A 25,313-nucleotide genomic window follows, 5' to 3' on the forward strand; every position below is an offset into this window, starting at 1 on the left:
TGACATTGTGTAGGTAGGCTTTGGAGTGCTCCAGGGCTCAAGCTCTGCCCAGTGTGGAATAGAGACCCTACTCCTGGCTGTCTGCAGAAGATAGTCTTCTTCTGGATTCCTTTATATCAAGATAAAGAACTCTCGGCTGGGCAATGGTGGCGCACGCCTTTAATCCCAGCACTTGGGAGGCAGAGGCAGGCAGATTTTTGAGTTCGAGGCCAGCCTGGTCTACAGAGTTAGTTCCAGGACAGCCAAGGCTATACAGAGGAAACCCTGTCTCAAAAAACAAAACAAAAAAAAGATACAGAACTCTCAGCTCCTTCTCCAGTTCCATGTCTGATTGGATGCTGCCATGCTTCCCACCATGATAATGGACTGAATCTCTCAAACTGTAAGCCAGCGCCACTTAAATGTTTATAAGAGTTACATTGATCATGCTGTCCCTTCAGAGCAATGAAACCATAACTAAGAGAGGTCATCCAGATGAAAACAGAAAAATAATAGAGATAACATACTATAAACCAAACAGATCTAACAGATATCTACAGAACATTTCACCCAAAGACATAATATACCTTCTTCTCTGTATCTCATGGAACTTTCTCCAAAATTGACCACATACTCAGACACAAAGTAAAAGTCTACACAGATAAAAGAACATTTAAACAACTCCCTGCATCTTATCAGACTACCATAGATAAAAGCTAGATATCAACAACAGAAAAAACAAAGCTTACAAACTTATGGAAACTGAACAACTCTACTGGATGAAAAATGGGTCAAAACAGAAATAGAGAAAATACTTTCTAGAATCACTGAAAATGAATACACAAACATACCCAAACTTAAGGGCCACAATGAAAGTGGTGGTAAGAGGAAAGTTCAATACCACTAAATGCATACATAAAAAATTGAAGCAATCTCATACTAGCAACTTTGCAGCACATCTGAAAGCTCTAAGAAAAACAATAACAAAAAAAAAAAAAGTGAGCACAAACTGAGGGCTGGAGTCAATAAAAGAACAAATCAAAGAATCAGTGAATCAAAAAGTTGGTTCTTTGAGAAAATCAATGAGATAGACAAAACCCTCATTCAAATTAAAAGAATATCCAAATTGATAAAATCAGAGATGAAAAGGGGCTATAACAACAGACACAGAGGAGAGCCAGAAAATCATAAAGAGATACTTTAAAAACCTGTACTCCATCGAATTGGAAAATCTAAAAAGGATAATTTTCTCAGTAGATACCACTTACCAAAGTTAAATCAAGATCAGATAAACAATTTAAACTCCTAAGGAAATGGAAGCAGTCATTAAAAGTTTCCCAACTAAAAAAAGCCCAGGGCCAGATGGTTTTAGTGCAGAATTCTACCAAGCTGCCAAAGAAGAGTTAATGCCAATACTCAAGTTCCCCTATCAAGTAGAAACAGAAGGAACATTGCCCAGTTCATTTTATGAGGCTACAGTTAGCCTGATACCCAAACCACAGACTCAACAAAGAAAGAGAATTTCAGACCAATTCTCTTATGAACATAGATTAAAAAAAAAAACAAACTCAGTAAAATACTTGGGGCAAACGGAATCTAAGAATACATAAAAATGATCACCCACAATGATCCAGTAGGCTTCAGTCCAGAGATGCAGGGATGATTTAACATCTGTAAGTCAGTAAATGTAATCCACCATATAAACAAACGAAAAGAAAAAACCCCTCATATGATCATCTCATTAAATGCAGAAAATGCCTTTGACAAAATATCAGTCCAAAACCCCTTCATGATAAAAGTCGAAGAGAAACCCAGCATGGAGGCACACACCTTTAATCCCAGCACTTGGGAAGCAGAAGCAGGTGGATCTCTGAGTTCACTTAAAAGTGAGGGGTGCTTAGGGATTGGTGGCTAAAGCTGATGGACAGGCCCACTGACATCAGTGCAGGAAAACAGGTTTTAGAAGAAGCAGGGTTTGTATTCAATAGATACTTGAACGTTAAGGGTTTTTCCCTCTGTGGTAGAGAAATGGGAAGGTAAAAGTGCTTGTGATGGCTGTTCTTGGTTGCTAACTTGACTACAGCTAGAATTAACTAAAACCCCAGCTGGTACAACTGGTGCAACACCTTTGGGGTTAACCTGAGCTCCACCTTCTAGTGGCAGCCTGTATAAGAACATGGAAGAAGAAAACTGGCTCTTTGTCTGCTTGCCCTTGCTCTTGATGGAAAGTCCCTCACTTCGCTGGCATTGGAGCCCACTTCTTCAGGATTCTAGCTTATACTGAAGACCAGCTGAGACACCCAGCCTCATGGACTGAACAACTACTGGATTCTTGGACTTTCTGTTGGTAACCATTATTGGATTAGCTGGACCATAGCCTATAAACCTGTATAGAGGATTAGTTCTGTTCCTCTAGAAAATCCTGACTAATACAATGCAGTTTTTGAGATTAATGGAGATTTGAAATTCAAATGACATTGCATTTGAATGTCCTCCTTGTGTAGGGAGTTGGGGAAAGATGGAATGGTGTCATTCCTGCATTCCTGTGGGAGGAAATTCTGGCTAGTACTAATGTCCCTGTCTGGGCACACAGACTGGGCACCTCAGGGTTGCCCCATAGGTTTGTAATGGAAATCAGAACAGTGTGCATGACTAGGGGCATGTGTAGCTTTCACCTGAGCTAGAAAATGTTGGGGGACTTTGCTCTTTCTTACCTGTCCAAGACAAAAGGAACATAGACATTAAAATTTGAGATTTTTGTTTTTGGGTTTTTTTTTTAACATATAAAATTTATTTTTATTTATTTTTTTTTTTTTATTTTTTTTTTTTGCTGACAAATTAGATGGCCCACAGAAATAAAGTCTTTGTTGTAGCTTTTTTTTTTTTTCACTAAGAGCCCCAGGTCTATAAGTCATGGCTGTGGGCTTGTGACGCTTTCCCTAATCAGAAGCACAGTTCTTAAAACCTCAAATGCATTAGAGATCCTCCCAGTAAGAAGAGAAATGTTTCTAGCAACTTTTGACGAATGAATAGCAAAAAGCTTGTTGCAGTAATATTTTAAATCAGAGACACCCATTCTGTCTTCTGTTAAGGAGCCGCCATGTTCCCCACGAGGCTAGGCCTGTTGCCATGAGCAGCTGCAGTGTATTTTCACCTCCCCTTTGCTCTGGCTGCCACTGGCTCAGGCCACCAGCTCAGACGGCCAGAGACAACTGCCCTGCCACCCACAAGACACCAGCGTGGGAAATGGCTCTGCCAATCTTCCACGCTGTCTCCATAAGGCTGGGCTGAGCCCAGACCATCCCACCATCCACGAGGTACCTGGTAGAAATAAGACTCTAATGGTTAAAGATTATCTAATAGCTTTATATATTTGGTAATGCTCAAATATCAAGATGCCCACACAATTGGAGGTATAACTTCAATATCCAACCTAGATATATCAACTACCTTTGACTGCTAGAGACACGTGCACGTCCACTGCTATGTTCCCCTCTTTCTGGTCTGCTCTCTCCTAGCTCCTCCTTTTCCTTCTCCTCTTCCTCTCCTTATTTCTCCCACCTTACCTCCTCCCAGTTTGTGGGGAAAATATGCCACTACAAAAGCTGCTTTGATTTCTATATGTATTTAAATCAATTTGTCTTTATCCGTTATATCCAGTTACACACACATACACACACACATATATATAACTGCACATAACATATATATGTATATAAATATATACACATATGTGTATATAATGGGATATGACTATATATGTGTAATACATACATGCATATAACATATATGTAAGATATTTATTTGAACAGAAGGAAATGAGTTTGTAGGTTCTTAGTAAAAGCTCAGTGGCTTCACAAGTTGTGAATTATTCGTACAGATTTTGGGCTTCATATATGGAAGTTCATGAGCTTATTTAAAATTGAAATTGATTATGTCAACACATTTTAAACCCAAGACAGTATTTCCCATTTCTGCTTAACTGAATCTTGAAGTAAGCAGAAGAAACAGATTGTTTTAGACCTTTGCTTTATGGTTACTTATTTATTCTTAGTTCAGTGCTTGTGACTGTCTTGATAAACTAGCAGAGATCACGTCTTGTGTGTAGATTTGTGTGTGCACTTCAGTTAATGCAATATGCTATATGGAACCTGCCCTGTATTTGGATGTGGTGCTGAGGTGACTGTGGTCTGAGTAGTTCCAAAAAGTTCTCTGAAGAGTAAAATGCAAATGACATCTCTGTTCATGTTAGCTTAACATTTAGTTAAAACCATAATTAGAAAAGATTATGGAGAATGTAATATAGTGGAGAAAGTTTTGGAGACTTTGTAGTCAAAATTCAGATGTCTCTGGGTTCCAAATATAGGGTCTTGTTTGATTCTTAGAAAAACACTGGTGGGTGATTTCTCCTTTACACACCTGTAACTACAGTTCCAGGGGATCTGATGCTGTTTTCTGTGGGTACCAGGCATTCATGTGATGCACACATGTGCAGGCAAAATGCTCAACACATAAAATAAAAGTAAGTTTCAGTTGCCTAAAGACATGCAGCTATTACATTACAGTGCCAGAATTTGGATCCAGGTTTTATACTTCAAGCCTATTCTTTTTATTTTTGTAGAACACAAAATCAAAAGTCTTCAGTTTGAGGTTCAAGACCATCCTATTAAGGATATTACTGCAACATGTCATCCTTGGTCTTGGTCTCCATAAATCTTAGTTCCCACCTATGGTAGGTCTGTGCCAAAGAGATGAAGGTGAGGTATCTATTTTGATGACTTGCCACTTAGGTTCACTAAATTTTCTGTTCCTGTCTTTATTTGAGTAGTCCCTGCTGTTGGAAATAGTCTGTTCCTTCTTCTATAATCCTTAATAGGATGGTCTTCAGAAGGACAAGAGGTTATCTGTCCAAAGTCAAAAAAGGTGTGTGAGTTTAGGAACATGAAATGTGTGCAAACAAAGGCTTTGAGCATCTTTTTAGAACCAGTGACCAGCCAGGCAGTGGTAGCTCACACCTTCAGTCCTCGCACTCATGAGACAGAGGCAGGTTGATCACTGTGAGTTTGAGGCCAGCCTGGTTTACAGAGCGAGTTCCAGAGCAGCCAGGGCTACAGAGAAAACCTGTTTCAAAAAAGAAACAAAACAAAAACAAAATTAGTAACCAAAGAATCTATAGGTCCTGTGTTGATGCTAGACACTTGCCATCTGTGATGTTTCTGGCCTGACTCAGTTTCCCTCCTCTTCTAGCAGTGGGGGTGGGGGTGGGGGGTGAGAAGGAAGGCATTGAACACCAAATATGCCTTCATTTTTGTTTTCCTTGCAAGCCAATCACCGCTCCTGTTTCCCCCTCTCTTACCTGTATTTGCTTGTTTTATATTTTTTCTTTACAGTGTTAAATAAACTTCTTTTAAAGAATGGTGTTTTCATTTTTAAAGATTTATTTAGTGTGTGTGTGTGTGTGTGTGTGTGTGTGTGTGTGCGCGCACACACACGTGTCCCCACACGCATGTGTGTGGAGACCTGAAGAGGGCATTGGGGGTCCTCCATTGTCCTCTACCTACTCCTCTGAGGTATGGTCTCACATTTTTCTCCACTATACTGGATGCTAGTGAGCCCCAGCAGTCCTGTCTCTGGCCCCTTGAAGCTGAGGCTTATGGGAACTCTTGGCTTGTTCCATGGGTGCTGAGATCCAAACTCCAGTGTTACAATTGCAAACTTCCTCTGAGTATCTCTTCAGCCCCTATGTTCTTATCTTTTAAAAACTTGCTATTCTGGGGCTGGTGAGATAGCTCAGCATTGGAAAGAATGCACACAAGCCTGGCCGCCTAAGTTTGATCTCCAGACCCCATGGTAGAGGAGAGAACTGACTCCCAAGAGTTTCCTCTGGCTTCCACATCTGTGCAGTGCCCTCACAAATGCCTCATACACACACATAAAATTAAAACTGCTTATTTTATTGTGTGGAGAGGAAACATTATTCTGGGGTATAAAACATACCTGGTTTTCAAGGACTATACATCAGAGACATTTGCAAAACATTTTCTTTATTGGCACTAAGGTGGGAGAAGTCAACCTTGCTCTGACAGTAATGGAGGAAATCCAGAAGTATACGAACTGCTCTACCAGATTCTTGGGGTGTTTTTGTTGACTGGGATGGAGGCATGGCACTCCAGTGGAGATCAGAGGACAGGTTGTGGAAGTCAGTTCTGTCCCTCCACCATGTGGGTACACGGGTTTGACCTGAAGTGTGCAGGCAAGCACCTTTACTTGCTTGACCATCTCCCTGGTCCTCCAGGTGCTTGGAGTACCTGGCATCCGTTCTATGGACCAGTCTCTGTGCACATTGTCAGATTACCTTGCTGTACCTTCCTCTGATGTTTTTGTTTTCTCATTGTTGCAAGGTTTGTAGAGCTGTAGAAAAAAATAAAAAGTTGTATTATTACCTCACAACTTAGGCTAGCTGTGAAATAGAACACTTGGTGTGAGAAGTCTCACCTGTCACACACCACCTGAGATGTGTGTTTGCTAGGATTTCATGACTGGAAAGTGAATGGGGAAAATATATGAACATAATATATGTGTTATGTGGGAGGTGGAGAGGGAGGCACAGGGATCCAGGAAATTCTCCTTTTCCTCACATGAAAGGAAGCATTATAACTTGGTCTCCATGATATTGCTAAGGTCCAAGAAAATGTGTGTGTCTTTTTCTGCTGAACACTGCCTCTTCCGTAATTCTACCAACCCTGAGTTTCAGAGAGATGAAGAAAAGGAAAAACTAGACATGGCTGTTGACATCTGCAATCCCAGTGCTTGGAGGCCAGTCTAGGCTGCATGGGGGGACCACGTCTCGGCTTCTCTCACACAGCTTCATAACTTAAATAGCATGAGTCAGCTTTGGGTTTTGTTTGTTTGTTTGTTTTTGTACGTTTAAAGCTTCTTGAGTATAGGAGAAAACAAATAATCAAATTTAAAGTTTTGTTCTTGACTAGCAAACGGAACCATAAGCAAAGACTCCGTTGTTCTAGGATGGCTTTGGAGTCAGAGGCAGTGGTGATGATGCAAGGCTGGACTTAGTTTCCCCTTTGAGTTTATACTGTGCCTAAAGAAATAACATTAACAAGAATATAACTTATCCTGCTAGGGAAACTTGTATTTAGTGAACTGTGAATAAAGGGCCAGACCACTTGATCCCCAGAGCCCCTGTGTGAAAGCTGGCCCAGTTTTAGCATGTCCTTGCTGTGGGTGGCAGGTTCAGGCTCTCTCTATCTGAGAGAGATGCACTTGCTTATAACGTCTCTGGTCCTGTTGCCTGAGGTTAGATTCACCAATCTATCATACAGTTTACAAGAAAGATCTTTGCATTTATAGAGCTTACGTTATGGTATCATTCATACTAGTGAATAATTTGTTTAGTGGGTGAGTGGAGGTAGCTGTGTTTATTGTCTTCCAGAGGCCTCTCCTAAAAGGTCTGACCTCTCACCCAGTGGAAAGTTCGATCCATCTGTTTTCACTGTAGATATAGAATTATGAGGATGTTAATTCCTTAAACCAGTGTCACCCACATACTGGTTTGCATGCTTGGGGAAGACTTTTTCCTCCCTAAGAGCTTCCTTTCTGTACTTTTCCTCCTAGGAAATAATTAAGCTGATAAAGATAGGGACTCAGCTTGGAGAGCTGAAATCTCTTCTGGACATACCTTGAAGGGTCACCAGGCTGGTGACCAGTATCCCCCAAGCCTTTACTTGCAGGAAGCCTGAACTGAGAGTGCCGTTGATATGGTTGAAGTCAGGGTGTGACCTTTGTCTCTGTCTTATCTCTGTGTGGTTCCCTGTTCCAGGTTAAAAACAGAATCATGGATCAAAAGAGGGCTCCAGAAGGCAGATCTTCTTTTTGTAGCATTTCCCGTGTAATCTCCAAGAAGGCCTGGCAGCTTACTTCACTTCCTGAACAAATATTTTTTATACCTGTGAGCTATGATATTTATTTTTAAATGTAGTAAATTAACACAGAATCTAGCATTCACCAGAGACAAATGCAAGTGGGCCTCCAGGAGCTCTAGAGTTTTGACAGAAAGGTAAAACAGATTACCCTGCATTTTGGGTACTTTGGGGTTTTGCTAGATTTCATTCATTATAAACAGTTTTCTGGAATGGATCAAGTCATTTAGCATAAGTTAAAATCTCAGGTGCTGGTGTAGAGCTGGGGCTTCTGTTGTTGCCTCTCTGTGTGAGCGTTGTGTATGAGTTGTCCCAGGACAACAATAATACCTCCTGAAAGTCTGTAGGGATTAATACAAGTACAATCCCTGGCACACACTGAGCACCCAGTACATGGTGGGCATTGTTTTTTAATGCCACCTGTTGTCTCTCTGCTACTTTCCAGAAGGAACCTTATTTCCACAGTTGATGGTCATACATGCTGAATACTTAAGTAGCTTGAGAGGATATAGACATTCTTTGTTAAGGAAAAGTCAGCTCAAGTAGAAACACTTGGGGCATATGAGGTGCTTATGAACACTAGGTTTTAAGGAGCAAGGACTGTTCACCTCATTCTGGTGTGTAGTACTTGGCACTGTCTCAGGATGCACAGTAAGTGTTTATTCAATGAAGGAAGAGGGGGCAGAGAAATAGCTACTCTTCCAGTTTAACTAGAGCAGAGAAGCTGCATAAATACAATAGAATTGCCTAGAGCAGTGGCTTTCAGCCTTCCTCTTCCTGATGCTATGACCCTGTAATACAGTCTCTCATGCTGTGGTGACCCAAACCATAAAGTTATTTTGTTCCTACTTATAACTAATTTTGCTACTGTTATGATTCATAATGTAAATATCTGATATGCAGTTCACAGATTGAGAACTACTGGCCTAGAGTGTTGTACTAGGCTAACTTGATTAGGCATTTTAGACACTGAGAAGCCATTAATTCTTTGAGTGCCAGCACAGCGTACACAAGCTGACCTTCTAGATATGTCTGCTGGCAATCTAGAATGGATTGGGACAGTACTTAGAGTTGGTAGCCCATTTATTGAACAATAAGTCCTGTAGAAAGTTGAAAGAGAAATGATTGGTAATCTCAAGGATCTTACTTGTTAAAGTCTAGAGAAACACTTCAGTTGTGATTCAAGAGACTTGGAGAACATATTTGGAAATATCTTCTTTAAAAATTTCATATGAGGCTGGCATATGATTTAGTGGTCAAGTACTGGCTTAGCACACTCTAGATCCTGGGTTCAATCTGTGGCACTGAGAAGAGCTCATACAGATGACATGCTTTTTTTAAAGCCACTGTATATCTGACAGTGTCTCTCTTCTCACATATTGGTTGATAGTTTGGCTGGGTATAGAATTCTAGGTAGAAGATACTTTTTCCCCCACAGAATTTTTGAAGATTTTCTCTAAGATGGGCCCTTTATAAAGCTTGACTAGGGTTGTCACATTTATTGTATTGTCACGCATTGTATTGTTTGGTAATGAAGCACATGATACTGTTCTGAGGTGGTAATGGAGCAGGGGAGGTATGCCCATTATGAAGGACACAGTCAGTGATCAGAAGCCTTGTTATCTTGGTGAGCTCAAGGCCCAGAGTGACAGTTCAGGGTCCTATCAACTTTCTGACTTCTGATTCTAGAAAACTGAATTCATGGAGGCAATTCACACTTTTGCTTTATTTTTGTTTTTTTAATGTAGCAGTTTGAGTAGATTCCTGTTTCTTAGAGCTGAATGCTTTTTTGGGCAATCACCCATTTTATTTCAAACCTATCTCTGTCTATTTGAAGAAATATAGCTTCATCTCTGGGAGAACTCCAGAGTAAGTATCAAAAGGCCTAGGTTGTAGACCTGTATTTTTATTAGCTCAGTCAATGAATATCATTAAATAAATTTCTCCACCTCCTAATGACTCAGTCTTCCAATGAGAATGAAAGGCAGTTTGTAAAGATTTGGAGTAGTAAAGATATAATTTCTTTTGTATATATACTTTAGAGAAAGGTGTAAGATAAGGTGTATCTGCTAATTGAGGTGTCAGCAGAGGACCAGATAATAGGAAGGATTCTCAAGAGAACTTCTATCTAGGACCTCAAATAGCTACTTGAAACTCCCACTGCCTGCCCTGTTCACTGCTCCTCTGATGGCATTAGGGATATTAGGGACTCACCTGTGACTAGAACAGAGAGAAAATGGTCATGAATATAGAATTCTGGCTTCTGGCTTCTGACACAGCACTGGTAGGTCCCACTGTCTGATGGTGTAGCTTGTTCTATGGTAAACACCAACTGAGATGACTTTTCAGTGATGCCATCTGTCCCAGGATCCCTTTTAACCCTTAGCTGTTGTAAGCTGGTCTCAGGGGAACAATTATGAGGTCTGTCTTTGCACCAGAAGAGTATTAGCCCCTCAGCTTCGTCTTTCTTGTGCCACAAAGTACAGGTGAAGTCCAGTTGCCCTCCTTTCAGGGATGCTGAGCTGGTGACATGAATGCATCCTAGAATGGAATGCAGAAGTTACCTGTGGGAAGCCAGGGTTCCTCAAGTCCCACCTGACTGGTCCTTGTCACTGGAGTACTGTATGACACTGGCAGATGGGAAACACAACTTCTAATTGCTTCTGTGACAGTAAGCACACTGCCTGCTTCTAATTCTCCTGGGAAGTGAGAGCTAAGGGACCAGATATATACAGGTAAAGCTTCTACACCATGCTGCTGGGGCCCATGACAAATAAAGTGTTTAATTTTTCTGGGAGGGTTAGAGTCCATAATGTCAGAGCAGAAGCATGGTGGCAGGGACAGCTGAGAGCTCACATCTCAAACTGTAAGCAGGAGACAGAGGACAGTGAGAATGGAGAGAAGATTTTGATACCTCAAGCCTTTGCCCAGTGACACATCTCCAACAGAGTCATATGGCTTAGTACTTCCCAAGCAGCCACTACTGGGGAGCAAGTATTCAAATGCCCAACCAAGACTTACTAGGACATTTCAGTCAAATCATCACGGCTCTGCTCTCAGTGTACAACCAAAGTGAAACTGGCAAAAAAAAAAAAAAAAACAAAAACAAAAAAAAAAAACAACTGCACTTTGTTCATTGAGATCTCAGCCATGGTCCCTCGAGAGAGGTGAAGGCAGTAGCCATGATGTTCCTGGGCCTGGAGGTGGTAAGGCAGATGGGTAAGGGGAAGCCCTACCAGTGGGGAGAATGTGTTTGCCAGACAAAGGTTTGTTCCTGTGTGAATGGATGCAAACAGGTGCTCTGGAATGTCTTCCTACTTCAGGGAGAGAAACTGGTTGTACATCATGAAGTCAGATTTCTGTGAAGCTGTAGCCTGTCTTTGGCTACTCTGTGGGTTCTTCTTTCTTCCACCCCTTTGCACCCCCCAACACTAGATGGGAGATAAGAAGGATAGAGGGAAAGGCATAACATTATCATTAGACTACTTCCTGCTGATTAGGGGTGTTGAGATCCTTGGGGCAAGTTTGACCTTCCCGGGTAGGATATCTAATTTATTCTTATTTCTTCTTTGCACATGAATACTACTTAACAAACTTCAGTCAACAGCAACCAATCAACAACCCACTCCATCTCTTGGGGCTCTAGCATTTATGTACCCTCTGTAAAGTCCCAGAATTCCAAAAGTCACACAGTCACAGAAACTATCTGCAGATGGAAAAATCACACCCTTGCTAGAGCACGAGGCAAATCATAGTCAGCTGCTGTGGATAACCTGAAGCAGACCCATGTTCCACACCTGGGATTAAAATGAAAGCATATTCTCATAATATTTCAAAGAAACCAAAATTCTCACTACAGAAAGGCCTTACTTGGAATCTACAGGAAGTAAGGAGAGAAAAGAAATGGCATGAGCATGAACTGAAGCTCCATGAAGGTGGAACGGGATCAGAGATGCCAGGAGAGGTTCTTGGGCACCTTTTCAAGCCAAAGATCAGAAGCAATAAAGCCTCAAAAACTCTACTCTCATGGTATGATTCCACCAAAGTAGCTGTGGCCAGGCAAGCCCTGAAGAAATCCCTCAAGGGCAAACAGGTCCCTGAAAATAAAGGTTGGGGTGGGAACAGAAGCAAACAGGGGTTTCTATCTAGTCCAAGGGAGCCCCCTGGGGAACAAAGTTGAGTGGCAAACTGAAAAAAAAGGAAAAGATTGGATGAGCTGCTTGAGAGTGGGAAAGGAAGACTTTCTCATCAGTGGAAAACAGGCGCATGGCGGCCACCAAGCGGTTCTCTCAGTGCACCTTCGTGGTGGTGGAATACCAAGGGACCAGGTGTTCACTGATACCGTGAGTCCAGGGGTTGTGTATGCAGAAGATCCCTCCATGGTTGCTACATGTTACTGTAGTGTTTTCAGCATCGGAGCAAAAACTAGTACATGGATGCTACCAGAAGATGAATCACCTGGGCAGACTGATTAATCGTGGCCAGTGTGGGAACTGCCAAATGGAGTTGACGTGCCCTGTGCCTGCTGCCTCCTGTCACAGTGCAGTGATGGTAGCTGCTGTCTGCCTGCTGTAGAAGCCCAGCCATGGATGGAGCATGAACTATTGCTTTGTTCTTCCAGCTGTCTCCCCTCTTCAAAGGGCAAAGACCTCAAAGGGAAATGATTGTTTTTATTCATGAGTGTAAGTGGTGTGTGTGTGTGTGTGTGTGTGTGTGTGTGTGTGTGTGTGTGTAGGTCAGAGGACAGCCTCAGTAGCATCTTCAAGAACACTTTACTTTCTTTGAGGCAGGGTCTCTGGATAGATTGGCTGGCCAGCAAGCCCAAAGGCTCCTCCTGGCTCCCCCTCCCCAGTACATGGCACCATCCCTGGCATTTTTGTGTATGTTTGGCAAGCGCTTTACCAACTGAGCTGTCTCCCCAGCACATATTTTGGTTTGCTTTTGTTTAAACACAATCTAAGCAAATTATTTAAGCTGTGTTAAACTTTTAAAACATTTATTCATTTTATGTGTTTGGGTGTCTTGCCTGCATGCATGTGCATGCCTGGTGTCTAAGGAGGTTAGAAGAGGATAATGGGTCCCCTGGAACTGGAGTTATAGATGGTTGTGAACTACCATGTGGGTGCTGGGAATTGAACTAGGTCTTCTGTGAAAGCAGCAAGCACTCTTACCTGCTGAGCCATTGCTTTAGCCCCTCAGCTGCTTTAAAAATGTATATCTGTATGCCTTTGTGCTCCAGTATTTGTAAGTGTTGAATAGGTGTGATGGTTTGTATACACTAGGCCCAGCGAATGGCACTATTAGGAGGTGTGGTGTGGGGCACTGAGCTGAGAGACAACCAGGTGTCTGGTTGAACAAGCTTCTGAACCCTGAAGAACCCTTTAGGGACGGTAGGATGTTCAGCTCTGTTCCTGGCTCCCTGGCTCTAGGAATGGTGCCCCAGGCTCTCCTCACATGCATATGAGGCATCCCCAAAAACCTCAGACTAAGCCAATGAGGTTACCTGCTGCTAAAACCTTCACCCACCCCAAACTGTATATATTGAGCTTAATTGAGAAGTAAAGCGCACACAAGAACCATCCTGTTGTCTGAGAGCTTCTGTCGTGGACCCTCCCCTCTTCACCAGCTAGCCGGCTCCAGAACTGTTAACACTGGGCAAGAGATCTACCACCTTTCCCTGCTACCTGGCCGGCACTTCCCGGCTTACCAAAGAGCTGTAACACTTCAGAACCCACCGGTTCCCCTTCGGAGCGCTCCTCTTTCCGATACCTAGCTGGCACTTCCTGGCCTAGCAAAGAGCTGTAACACTTCAGAATCTGCCGGCTCAACCGGAACCTGCCTGGGATGCCAGGCTGCCTCCTTGTCAGCTAGTCGGCTCCTTATTGGCCTAGCCCGAGCCTGGACCAGTTCAGTGCGGAGAGACAGGGGCAACACCTGGGAAAGACCGGTCAGCGACAGGGCGCCAGAGGCAGCGGCAGGGACAGGCAATCTCCCCTCCCTGCTCGAACCCTGTCCCCAGCCGGGAGATCTTCGTGGGACACCCTCCAGAACAAGGGTCCTACAGTGTGGCCTTGTTGAAGTGGGCGTGTCACTGTGGGTGTGGGCTTTAAGACCCTCATCCTAGCTGCCTAGAAGTCAGTCTTCCACTAGCAGCCTTTAGATGAAGATGTAGAACTCTCAGCTCTGCCTGCACCATGCCTGCCTGGATGCTGTCTGCTTCTTATGATAATGGACTGAACCTCTTAATCTATAAGCCATCCCCAACAAAATGTTGTTTTTTATAAGAGTTGCCTTGGTCATGGTGTCTGTTCACAGCAGTAAAACCATAACTGAGACAATAGGTTTCCAAAGGTAGATTTGAAAAGATGCTCTTACATTATCAGGAATTTTATATTCTGATTATTATGTCCAGGAGTCAGATGTTTTTATTCCCTGTTCATGTGGTCAGAGTTGTCACAGGTTGTATCAGAAGGAGTCAGATATGGGGTTGCCCCAGTCTCTGTCTGTGAAAGCTTGAATACTCCTACACCAAGTTCAAAAACAGGTTGATTTGTGAGAGGCACTGCCTATATGAGCACAGTGGGATGAGCACAGTGGGATGAGCACAGTGGGATGAGCACAGTGGGATGAGCACAGTGGGATGCATGACCACAGTGGGTTGACCACAGTGGGATGCATGACCACAGTGGGATGAGCACAGTGGGATGCATGACCACAGTGGGTTGACCACAGTGGGATGCATGACCACAGTGGGATGAGCACAGTGGGATGCATGACCACAGTGGGTTGACCACAGTGGGATGAGCACATTGGGATGCATGACCACAGTGGGTTGACCACAGTGGGATGAGCACAGTGGGATGCATGACCACAGTGGGATGAGCACAGTGGGATGAGCACAGTGGGATGACTCCAAGCTCTCATCCTCCTTACACCATGACAGATACACATCAAAGCTTATGACTACATATTCTTAAAGGTTTCTCAGGAAGCTGGTCTTTCTTCCTCTCTCTCTCTCTCTCTCTCTCTCTCTCTCTCTCTCTCTCTCTCTCTCCCTCCTTCCCTCCCTCCCTCTCTCTCTCTCTCTCTTTCTCCCCTCTCTTATAAAGTTTATAGGCCCCATGACCTGAAGGCACAGGTGGGTATAACTCTCTTCTCTCACAGGCTGTAGCTTCCCTGGCACTGTAGAGTATCAGGGTAAGGTAGGCAGGGAAGTGGGGCTTCCCTGATACACTGAACTTATTTAAATCTAGAGCTGTAAGACCCTCAAGGCTCCAGCAGCTAGGTCCTGCCCCCCAGACTTCTCTACTGGCTGCAATTGCCATATCCAGCCCTTCAAGACAGGTGACTGACCAGGCCCTGCCCTACAGAAAAAAAAAAGTCCAAAAATCAAGCTACAAAATACCACCAATCTCTGAGTTTGCCCCAAGATCAGGCCACAGAATCCCACCAATCTCAGGGCACCCTGGAAAGCTCCCCCTCTCCCAAGAAACCCTTCATAAAGCCTGTCTCTTGCTTAGATCTTTGCTGCTTCTCTCTCCAGCAGAGGTAGTTGCTCTCTTGTGTCTCTCCAGTGAGGCTCTTGTGTAAGGCGTGTTGTGTGCTATGACTTTGTGGTATTCCTTGGCTTCTGACTGCCAGGGTAGCTTCCCCCTTAGAACTGTAACACTTACAAATCTATATCTATAACCACAAAATTAAAAAAATTAGTATCAAATTATCCAGTCACTATAATTTAGAGAGCTTAGGGGTTCCTTCACATGTCTGGAAGAATCAGGCATCTTCACAGATAAATGGAATCATGCATGGAGAACATCCTTCTCCTGAGCCCAGGGTCTCTCAGTGGCTGCCTCTCCCCTGGGACCTATTCTCACCACCATGTTGGAAGTTCACAATTGCCAGCAGGATAGCCAGGGCACAGCAACTTTGGCCAGGGGCCATCAGGATTCACTTGTCGTCAGCCCCAGGAATTTCACGTAAATGTTGACTTTGATGGTCTTTGGCTGGGCACTCCTGAAAAGCATGGGGAGAGACTCAGTAGATGAAGACTTCAAGGCCTCTAAGACCAGCTCTCTATCTTAGGTACTTGTCAGGGTTGCTCAAAGTGCAATGGAGATGAAGAGAACTTAAGGGTATAGCTGGTTTGGGAGTGATAGAAAAAAGATCAAGCAAAGAAGAAGTAGAGAGAAGAATCAGGGGTTTGGGCTGAGAGACTTTGCCTATTTTTTTCCCCTGGGCTCATGTGGCAAATAGCTCCTGACATACATATGTGTGTATTGCATATGTGTATATACATATATACATATGAATACACATATGTAAATACATGTGGTAAAGTATAATATATAGAAAGGAGAACAAGAGAGGGTAAATATTAGGGGGTGGGGAAGGACTGAATTCAGGTAAAGGGCACTTGTATTATGAAAGAAGATATGAAGCTAATTTTGTTGTAGTTTCAATTCTATCATAGATATTTCGGTGATTGCTAAGAACTAAAAACCATACTGGATAGTGAAAGTGTAAAACCCGACATGAAGTCCCCAGCTTCAGAATAGCTGTCCTGGCTGTATAGAAGTTTACTAAGATGCAAAGACTTTGGGTTGGGCTAATTTTAGTGTGTGTGTGTGGTTTTTTTTTTCTTATTTGTAATTTCTTTACAATAAAGTTTTAATTAAAAAAAGTTGTTTGGTTTCCAATATCGTTTTCATAAGGTTTCCCTCAGGTTGAGCTTATCTTCTCCTAATGTTTTTATTACTATTATTATTTATATTTTTATATTCTAATCTTGGTTAAGCAAAATTATGTCTACATTTTAAAAAGCACTCAAATGAAAAAAACAACAAGAAACTGATTTGATAAATCTGATTCATTCATACAAGAGAATGTTATTCAGTCATGTGCCTTGTGCCAACATTTTGGCCAATGAGAGGCTGCCTGTACATCAATGGTACCAAGAGATTTTAATGAAATGGGGACAGAAATGAGTGACTGGAGGGACAAGAGGAAAAAGAACAGAGAAAAGGAGAATGGGGGGGGGGGAAGGAGAGAGAAAAATAGGGCAGAGGAGAAGAAAAGAACAGAACTCCAAGAAAACCCACAAGGAAGGGGTCCAAAGGCTTTGCAGACCCTAGCAAGCTTTGAAAAAGAGGACAAGCTTATAGAATAAGAATGTGTAGATCGTCAGTGGTAGCACATACTTAATCCCAGCACTCGGGAGGTAGAGGCTAGCCTGGTCTACAGAGTAAGTTCTGAGACACCCAAGGCCACACAGAAAAACTCTGACTCAGAAACCCTTTTTGCCTTTTGCCTCAGCTGCCTCAGCTGTGATTCCAGTCATGGGTCCTCCAGACTGGCATGTTTATGTTTTAGGCTAAATTTTAAAATTAAGAAGGCTGTAAAGTAAAAATGTTATAGTGAGTGAAGATTACTTTAAGATTGAAGTAAGGTTTTTTTTGAGGTGCTGAGGATCCAGCCAGGATTTGGGGCACAGTGTACTGCTGTGCGGGGTTCAGCAGAGCTCAGCCATCCCCCAGCCTCTCCCCAATCCCCACTCACCCAGTCATCCAAAGAGATTCCCAGTCCTGCAGGCTCCAGTCACCGGGAAGTGCTTTATCCAGGTGTTCCGTTTCACACTGTTGGACTGTAGTTTCACTGTACACTGTCTGTGTCTACATTCATAACTGCTTGCCGTTATGTTACTGTTGCCGACAGTATTCTGCATAGTAACATGCTGTGCCTCAGAGCAAAAGGTTGTACCATGTGGCCAAGGTAAGCAAAGGCTATACCATCTTGATTTCTATGCATATACTCTATGATTGTGCAGCCATGAAATCATCTAGTGATGTATCTCTCAAGGTACCATCACCATAAGTGATACACAGTATAAATGATTATGAAAATGGAGACTTTCCACTGTGCTATGATGTAGCAAGAGGATCCGTAGCAAATGCTAATGACATACGCTTGGATGTTTTTCATCTCAAGAATCATGAGCCAAACCAACCTCTGTTATTTATTTAAAAACTGAACTGTGTTAGTTTTATAAATAAGGGCGTACATTGTGTCTATCATATGTTAACATGTCAAAAAGGGCACAGTTATACATATAAAACCACACCTTTTTACTGTACATTATGTCTAGATACATAGATACGTACTGTGTTACAGTTGCCTATAGTATTTAGTGTAGTATGCTGTGCAACTGTGTAGCCCAAGAGCAAAAGGTTGTACCATATGGAAGGTATGCAGAGCCTATCTATGCCATCTGAGTTTGTACACATACACTCTATGATTTTAAGAATCTTCTGTATGTTTATATATGACTTACATATATTTAAATTTATATATATATATAAATGTATATTTAAGTACTTCTAGTCCATAACTTCTTGGAATAGGTGAACTCACAAGCTTTGTGGTCACTTTTTCATTGGTGTGACACAGTAGCTTACTGGAGCAACTTCAGGGAGGAAAGGTCGTCTCTGCTTATGGCTTCAGAGGGATTCAGCCTATTCTAGCAGGGAAGGCTTGGGAGGGTGTCTCTGTGGTAGAGGGACCTTGTGGCTGAGGTTTATTCACATGACAGCAAGTGTGACACAGAACTATGCCAGAAGAGTCTGGTAGGCTCACCCCTAGTGAGCCCAGTCTCCTCCATATCTCAAGGTTTTGAAACCTCCTGTAGAATCACACAAACTGGGGAATAAGTATTTAATAGATGCTGTTGGTGTGCATTACAGACCTAAGCTTCAACATGGGAAGGAGAAAGCCAGAAATTATTATAAATCATGTTTCTGATGTTTACAAATTATGTATTTTAAGATTTATTTTTAATAGTTTTATGTGTAGGTATGTGTGTGTGTGTGTGTGTGTGTGTGTGTGTGTGTGTGTGTGTGTGCTTTGGGCATTTTGTGTGTTTAGCTGCCTAAGGAGTCCAGAAGAGGGTGTCTGATCCCTGGAACTTGAGTGGCAGGTGGTTGTGAGCTGCCATGTAGGTCCTTCAAGCTGAACGTTGATCCTCTGCTAGAACAGTGTTCTTAGTCACTGAACCATCTCTCCGCCCTTAAACATAGCTTCTCTCTCTCTCTCTCTCTCTCTCTCTCTCTCTCTCTCTCTCTCTCTCTCTTTTGCCACATGTAAAGAAATGGCTCTCATTGTATTTCCATACATAAATATAGTATTTTGATCATACACAGCTCTTCCCTTTCCTTCTCTGCCTCTTCAACCCAAGAAAGTTGGATTACTCTTTTTTCATTTTGATTTTGTGTGTTTGGGTGTTTTGCCTCATGTATACTCATGTGGTACCCATAGAAGCTGTAAGAGGACATCCCCCTATTGCTATTTTTAAAATTAGATTATGTTCAATTTATATTTTAACTTAGGGACAATTGAAATTTTTGTGGCATTGATTCTTCAGACCCAAGAATATATCTCCATGTTGTGTATCAGATACTTTTCTGTTGCTCTGATAAAATATCAGTACCAAAATCAACTTAAAGAATTTGTTTGTTTACAATCCAGAGGGATACCTTTAATCCCAACACTTAAGTGGCTGAGATAGCCAGATCTCTATGAGTCTGAGGCCAGCCTGGTCTACAGAGTGAGTTCCAGGATTAATATAAGGCAAAAGGTATAGTTTTAAAAAAATTAATTTATTATAAATATGGGTGTTTGCATTTAAGTATGCACACCAGAAGTGGGCATTAGATCTCATAGTATTACAGTTATAGATTGCTGTGTGCCACCATGGGGGTGCTAGGAATTGAATCCAGGACTTCTGGAAGAACAGCCAGTGCTCTTAACCTCTGAGCCATCTCTCTAGCCCCAAAAGATATAGTTTTGTAAAGAAATACACAAGTCCCTGACACTCTTTGCTGGCCTCTGCAGGCACTGCGGGCATGGGGCGCACAGACACACATGCAGGGAAAACACCGGAATACCTAAAAATAAATTAATTGAAAAAAAGACAATCTGAAACTATGTAATAACCTCTAACTATACAAAGTAAAATTTGGAGAAACTGCTCAAAAAAATGGGAATTACAGTGATACCTATATTTTAACATGGCTGTCTCGACTGTTAAGCGATAAGAAAGAGTAGAAGATTTGAAGAATGACCAACCTGATGGCTCTGCAGAAGTCAAATCATTGCCGCACATGTATTCGAAGCAAACTCAAAAATGTAAAACTTGATAGTGTATTAGCCAACAGGGCAACTATCAGACACTTGGTATCAGAAGACCAAATTCTGTTTCCATACAATCAGCTGTCAAAAACAACCAAGGTACATCTTAAAACTAGGTTCTGGGGCATCATCACATTTCTTAGATTTCTGTGGTTGATCCTAGGTTAAGCCCTTGAAGAGTGAAAACAGCTGGCTAGCACTTATGGTCTAGCACACGCCAGGTACAAGGGGACAGGCAGGTCATTAAAACAAGAGTCTGTGTGGCTGAATGCCTCTTTGAGCAGCAGTTCTCAACATGAGGGCCAAGACCCAAGGTGTCGCATAGCATATCAGATATCCTGCATATCAGATATTTACATTATGATTCACATCCATAGCAAAATTAGTTATGAAGTAGCAATGAAATACTTTTATGGTTGGGGCTCACAGTAACATGAGGAGCTGTATTAAAGGGTCACGGCATCAGGAAGGTTGAGAGCCACCGCTCTAGAGTCAGGTTGGACTTGAAACCTGCCTTGACAGTCACTAGTTGTCCAATGTTGGAAATGTTTCTTAATCTTTCCAAAAATGAGTTTATTGATGGATAAAATGATGATAATAGTGTTATCTTCACAAGGGGGTTAATTTGGCAGCTTAGACAGTGTGGCACAACTGCTTGATAAATGCTAGTCGTCATCATTATGGCTGCACAACTGGCTGCAGTTCATAGCCACAGCCACGCTTGTATTTAGTTCTTACAAAACTCTGAGCATCATTAATCACGTGTTCCGTGCAGACCTCTCGGAGAAGCAGTGTGACTCGCTTAAAGTTGCAGAGACTGGGTAGGGAAGCTGGGATCCTCACTGTACTTTGTGTGTCAACTTGACTCAAACTGGAGTTATCACAAAGAAAGGAGCTTCAGTTGAGGAAATGTCTCCATGAGATCCACCTGCAAGGCATTTTCTCAATCAAGGGGGAAGGGCCCAGTCCATTGTGGGTGGTGCCATCCCTGGGCTGGTAGTCTTGGGTTCTATAAGAAAACAAGCTGAGCAAGCCAGGGGAAGCAAGCCAGTAAGTAGCATCCCTCCATGGCCTCTGCATCAGCTCCTGCTTCCTGACCTGCTTGAGTTCTGTCCTGACTTCCTTTGGTGATGAACAGCAAGATGGAAATGTAAGCTGAATAAACCCTTTCCTCCCCAACTTGCTTCTTGGTCATGTTTGTGCCAGGATAGAAACCCAGGAATAGAAGACACTAGCCCTTTGGAGGAACCCTTTGGTTCTCCTCTCAGAGCTACCTCTCTACTCTCAAACAGCGAAGCATGAAGGGCTTTGACAAGAACAGAGTTGAGGATGAAGTTTACAAGGGTTAGAAAGGGAGAAATCCTGGCCTGGGGCTCTGGGAAGTTTGCAAGATGGCAGTGGAGGTAGGCCTTGGCAGTTTCGCTGGCTTTAAGTACTGGTACTTAAAGGATGCGGTGGAAGAAGGAAGGCAGAGAAGGTAGGGGATTTGGCTACCAACCCTGCTGTGCACTCACTGGCTCTGAGAAGTTAGAAGGTCCTCTTCTCCAGGACTGTGTCCTCAGGGACTGGTGCAGTGGGATGGGAGGAGGGGAGTAGGGACCACTTCCAACTCCAGAACGGATCAGGCAGTCTGGCCTGCTGCGGGAGGGTCAGTCACTCTGCATGAGTGGCTTTGTGGTGACAGGGACTAGCTGGATTAGGATGTATACGTCTGTTTGGGCTCCTCAGCTGGGCTGGGGGAAGGTGGGGACTACTGGGGTAAGAACTATCTTGGCAGAAATCACCTTGATGCCAGGAGCACCTGGTTTGTAGCAGATGGGCACAGCTGTCCGGAGTTCTACCCACTAGGGGGCGCTGTCTCTTCAGAAGATAATGTTGAGCACCACTGCTTATGGCTTCTTACCAGGGTCTGTGACCCCAGTTTGAGGACACCCACCTCTGTCCTTTGGGCAGTGTGAGCACCAGGCTCACATGTGGTGCATGTGAATAATCAAAACATTCATAACATAAAATAAAAAATGAGCCTAAAATTACTAAAACAAAATGTATAGGATAAGCAAGGAAACAAATTCTATAGACAGTTGTTAGAGTTATAGAGTAGATAACAGAAGAATATATGTCCTTCAGATCTAGTGTCTATCTGATAACTATCGTAATTCTGCTTTTTAGATTTCAAATATTTTATTTTATGGGTAGAACTGTTTTGCCTGCATGCATGTCTGTGATCACTTGTGTGCCTGGTGCCTGTGGAGGCCAGAAAAGGGCATCAGATCCCCTGGAACTGGAGTTATAGAGGTTTTGAGCTTCCACATAGGTGAACCAGGTCCTCTACAGGGACAGCCCCTGAGCTGTCACTCCAGCCTGGGACTAGTTTAATGAAGTGGAGACAGCTGTAACAGCTGCCAGCAGATTTGAAGAGACCCATGCTTTCTACCAGTGGCAGATTCTACTGTGGAAGCAAATGGTAATTCCCTAGCAGAGACTGACTGGTGAAGATGCATTTTATCCCCAGATTCACAACACACCCCCTTGGTTAACAACCACCTCTAATTCACAGGCAGAAGGTTCTTCCCACTGAAAAAAGTAGCTGGAACTGAACTTAGGGAAAAGGGTCCATTTCTTATAAATTTACAGGCTTTCTCTGCCTAAATCACGCCATGGCTAGAGGCTGCCATTGCTTGTGTCTTCTCCAGTGCATGACACCTGGGGCATGAACATCTCTCAGAGAAGCCTCAGAGGCAGCTCACGATCCAGGCCAGGCCAGGGGGCTTTAGCACAGGCTTGGCCACCTTTGGCAGCTTTCTTGCAGTGATCTTTATCTCCTTTGTATTTATAAAAAGGCGTGTCTTTCGTCTATTGTCTTTTCATGAACATAGAACCAAAGAGAGCAGCCCGTGGGATTCAGCACAGCACGTGTGAGCCAAGCTGGCCAGGCTTAACGCTAAAGTGCTCACTGAAACGTTAAGACTTCCCTCTTTTGAATGCCGTGTGGCTCTTTCCCATTTTAGGCGTGTCTGAACCAGCCAAGGACTCAAGGACTTGAAGCCCATGAGAAGGATGAGCATACCAACCATCTGGCATAAGCAGTCTCTCTCTGTCTGTATCTATCTATCTCTCTCACTCTATCTCTTGTCTGTCTGTCTGTCTGTCTGTCTGTCTGTCTTTGTTTTTGTTGAGACAGGCTTTCTCTGTGTAGTCCTGGCTGTCCTGGAACTCACTCTCTAGACCAGGCTGGCCTCAAACTCAAGATCTATCTGCCTCTGTCTTCTGAGTGCTGGGATTAAAGGTGTATGCCACCAGCTTCTGGGGAGGGGACAGAGAGCAGTTATTTTTGCCTTTGAGAAGCAAGCTTCTCACTGGCCCAACTGAAAGCTTGCCCCCGTGTGAGCAGTTCTGCCAAGTGTTCCACCTCTCCTCCCAGAGCCCAGGTTCCCAGCAGGCCTCTTTACCTCGGGACAGAAGTTCTTCCTTGCTCTCAAGCTGGGGCTCACGATGACTGTGTTCCTGGTTCCCACACTGTGTCTCTTGCTCTTGTTAAAGAACCTTCATCTCCCCACTTCCGTCATAGCTCGATCTTTCATGGTTCATCTCTGAAAAACCACAGAATGGGTTTTAGCAGCGAGGGGGTCTTCCTGTCTTTCTTTTCCCCACCTCTGTAGTTATTACTCTCTCCCGTCGCTCCCTCCCACCCCTGACTCTTTTCTCTCTCTCTCTCTCTCTCTCTCTCTCTCTCTCTCTCTCTCTCTCTCTCTCATTCTCTCTCTCTCTGCAGTAAGGTTCAGAGAAGGCTGAGAAAAACAACTCCTTAAAATAGATGTCTTTACTGAAGGTGTGAGAAGGAAGCATTGGTAACAGAATGACCAGAAGACATGCTCTCGGGGATCAAGGTGCTGCATCTTTTCCTGTGAATACCTTTTGATTTGAAGTAGGATTTTATTAAGTTAATTCATGCCAAAAGGCTTTTACCGTTTAGTCTCAAGATGTCAGTCTGACACTATGGTGGGCAAAGAATGGCTATTTAGGGCACTAAAGATAGACTAGACCAGTAGCCCTAGGATTGGAGGAAGATCAGAAGTTCAAGGCCAGTCTAGGCTAAGAGACCCTGCCTCAAAACAACAACAACGACGACGACAACAGGACGTCAGAGTTGGCCAGGTGTTAGATTTATACCTATGGCCAATCAGTCCACACTCACCTCAAGTCTCACAGCCACCAAGGAGCATGTCGCTGAGAGCTGGCTGTGATCTTGCCCAGAGGATGTGGTGCTCAGAGTCCAGCCCATCTGCAGCCTTCTGTTCTTCTGTGGATTCTGGGCTCCCTGGTGCTACAGGCAGAGACAGTTACCCTACAGAAGACCTTATTTGTGAGTCAGCAAACACTCTCCCTGACATCATGGTGACACACCCACCCACCTGTATAATGGGTACACTTCAACTAGAGTACCCCTCCCCCACATTTCTTCCACATCCTGGGAGTTACACATTTCTTCTCTGGAATTTCCTTCTCCTGTAGCCTGACCACAGGCTCATGCTATGGAATCTTCCTCCTCTGAGACCCATAGAGAAAGATACTCACTCTGCCTTACAGGCCTGAGCTTCTACTAGAGGCCTGCCATCTATCAGTGATGCTAAGGACTGGACTTTCCTCACAACCCAGACTATGCTAGTCTCTGCTTGTTTATATGTCTAAGGCACTAAAAACTCATCGAATAAACTTCTTTGTTTTTCGAGACAGGGTTTCTCTGTGTAGCCCTGGCTGTCCTGGAACTCACTCTGTAGACCAGGCTGGCCTCGAACTCAGAAATCCGCCTACCTCTGCCTCCCAAGTGCTGGGATTAAAGGCGTGTGCCACCAGTGTCAGCTTGAATAAACTTCTTAACCAAAAGGACAATCTGCCTCATTGTACCCCTTGGAACACACTGAAGCCCTTTCCACCGCCAGTGCAGCTTCACACCTTTGGATGGACAAAGCAATTGTTTCTTCTGTTTCCAGCAGCTGCTACTGTAATGGGCCTGATAGAAATAAGACACTGTCTTTTCAGTTGACTACCAGACCATTGAAAGAATGGAGTGAGTCAAAAGAAGTAGAAATTTCCCCAAGAATCTTCTACTGGGAGAAGGAAAAGGCCCTAGCCTGAGGTGGGGATTTGCCCCCCAAAATGATTCCCTAAAAACCTGTGAGGCCACTTGATGAGATGAGACCAAAGCCCAGACAAAGA

At 43.5% G+C, this 25,313-nt stretch overlaps 1 protein-coding gene across 4 annotated transcripts; it reads right to left on the reverse strand.

Annotated features, from left to right (window-relative positions):
• Positions 1 to 5,958: 5,958 nt before the first annotated feature.
• Positions 5,959 to 23,673, reverse strand: Cd160 (CD160 molecule). Of its 4 annotated transcripts, none has more exons than XM_076932976.1 (7): positions 23,546 to 23,672; positions 20,034 to 20,177; positions 17,472 to 17,646; positions 15,791 to 15,929; positions 10,131 to 10,457; positions 7,676 to 7,807; positions 5,959 to 6,390 (listed from the first exon to the last, which is right to left on the reverse strand). In XM_076932976.1, the coding sequence occupies exons 4-7, from the start codon at positions 15,855 to 15,857 to the stop codon at positions 6,368 to 6,370; spliced, it is 549 nt and encodes a 182-aa protein (XP_076789091.1). In that variant the 5' UTR covers positions 15,858 to 15,929; positions 17,472 to 17,646; positions 20,034 to 20,177; positions 23,546 to 23,672; the 3' UTR covers positions 5,959 to 6,367. The 4 variants fall into 4 exon arrangements, with proteins under 4 accessions (XP_076789091.1, XP_076789090.1, XP_076789092.1 ...); XM_076932975.1 differs by having other exon boundaries at positions 17,472 to 17,652; XM_076932977.1 differs by lacking the exons at positions 17,472 to 17,646; positions 20,034 to 20,177 and having other exon boundaries at positions 23,546 to 23,673.
• Positions 23,674 to 25,313: the final 1,640 nt, after the last annotated feature.

Source organism: Arvicanthis niloticus, chromosome 4, assembly GCF_011762505.2.
Source record: "Arvicanthis niloticus isolate mArvNil1 chromosome 4, mArvNil1.pat.X, whole genome shotgun sequence".
Classification (NCBI taxonomy): domain Eukaryota; kingdom Metazoa; phylum Chordata; class Mammalia; order Rodentia; family Muridae; genus Arvicanthis; species Arvicanthis niloticus.

What these genes read in the sequence shown, in the direction of transcription:
- Cd160 (XM_076932977.1), bottom strand. Translation starts at nt 15,857, where the DNA reads ATGGCCCCTGGCCAAAGTTGCTGTGCCCTGGCTATCCTGCTGGCAATT. An exon ending in TGTGAACTTCCAACATGGTG is followed by an intron (nt 10,458 to 15,790) that starts GTGAGAATAGGT and finishes ATTCCATTCTAG; the next exon opens with GATGCATTCATGTCACCAGC. An exon ending in CAGCCTGGTGACCCTTCAAG is followed by an intron (nt 6,391 to 7,675) that starts GTATGTCCAGAA and finishes TTTTTTCTACAG; the next exon opens with CTCTACAAACCTTGCAACAA.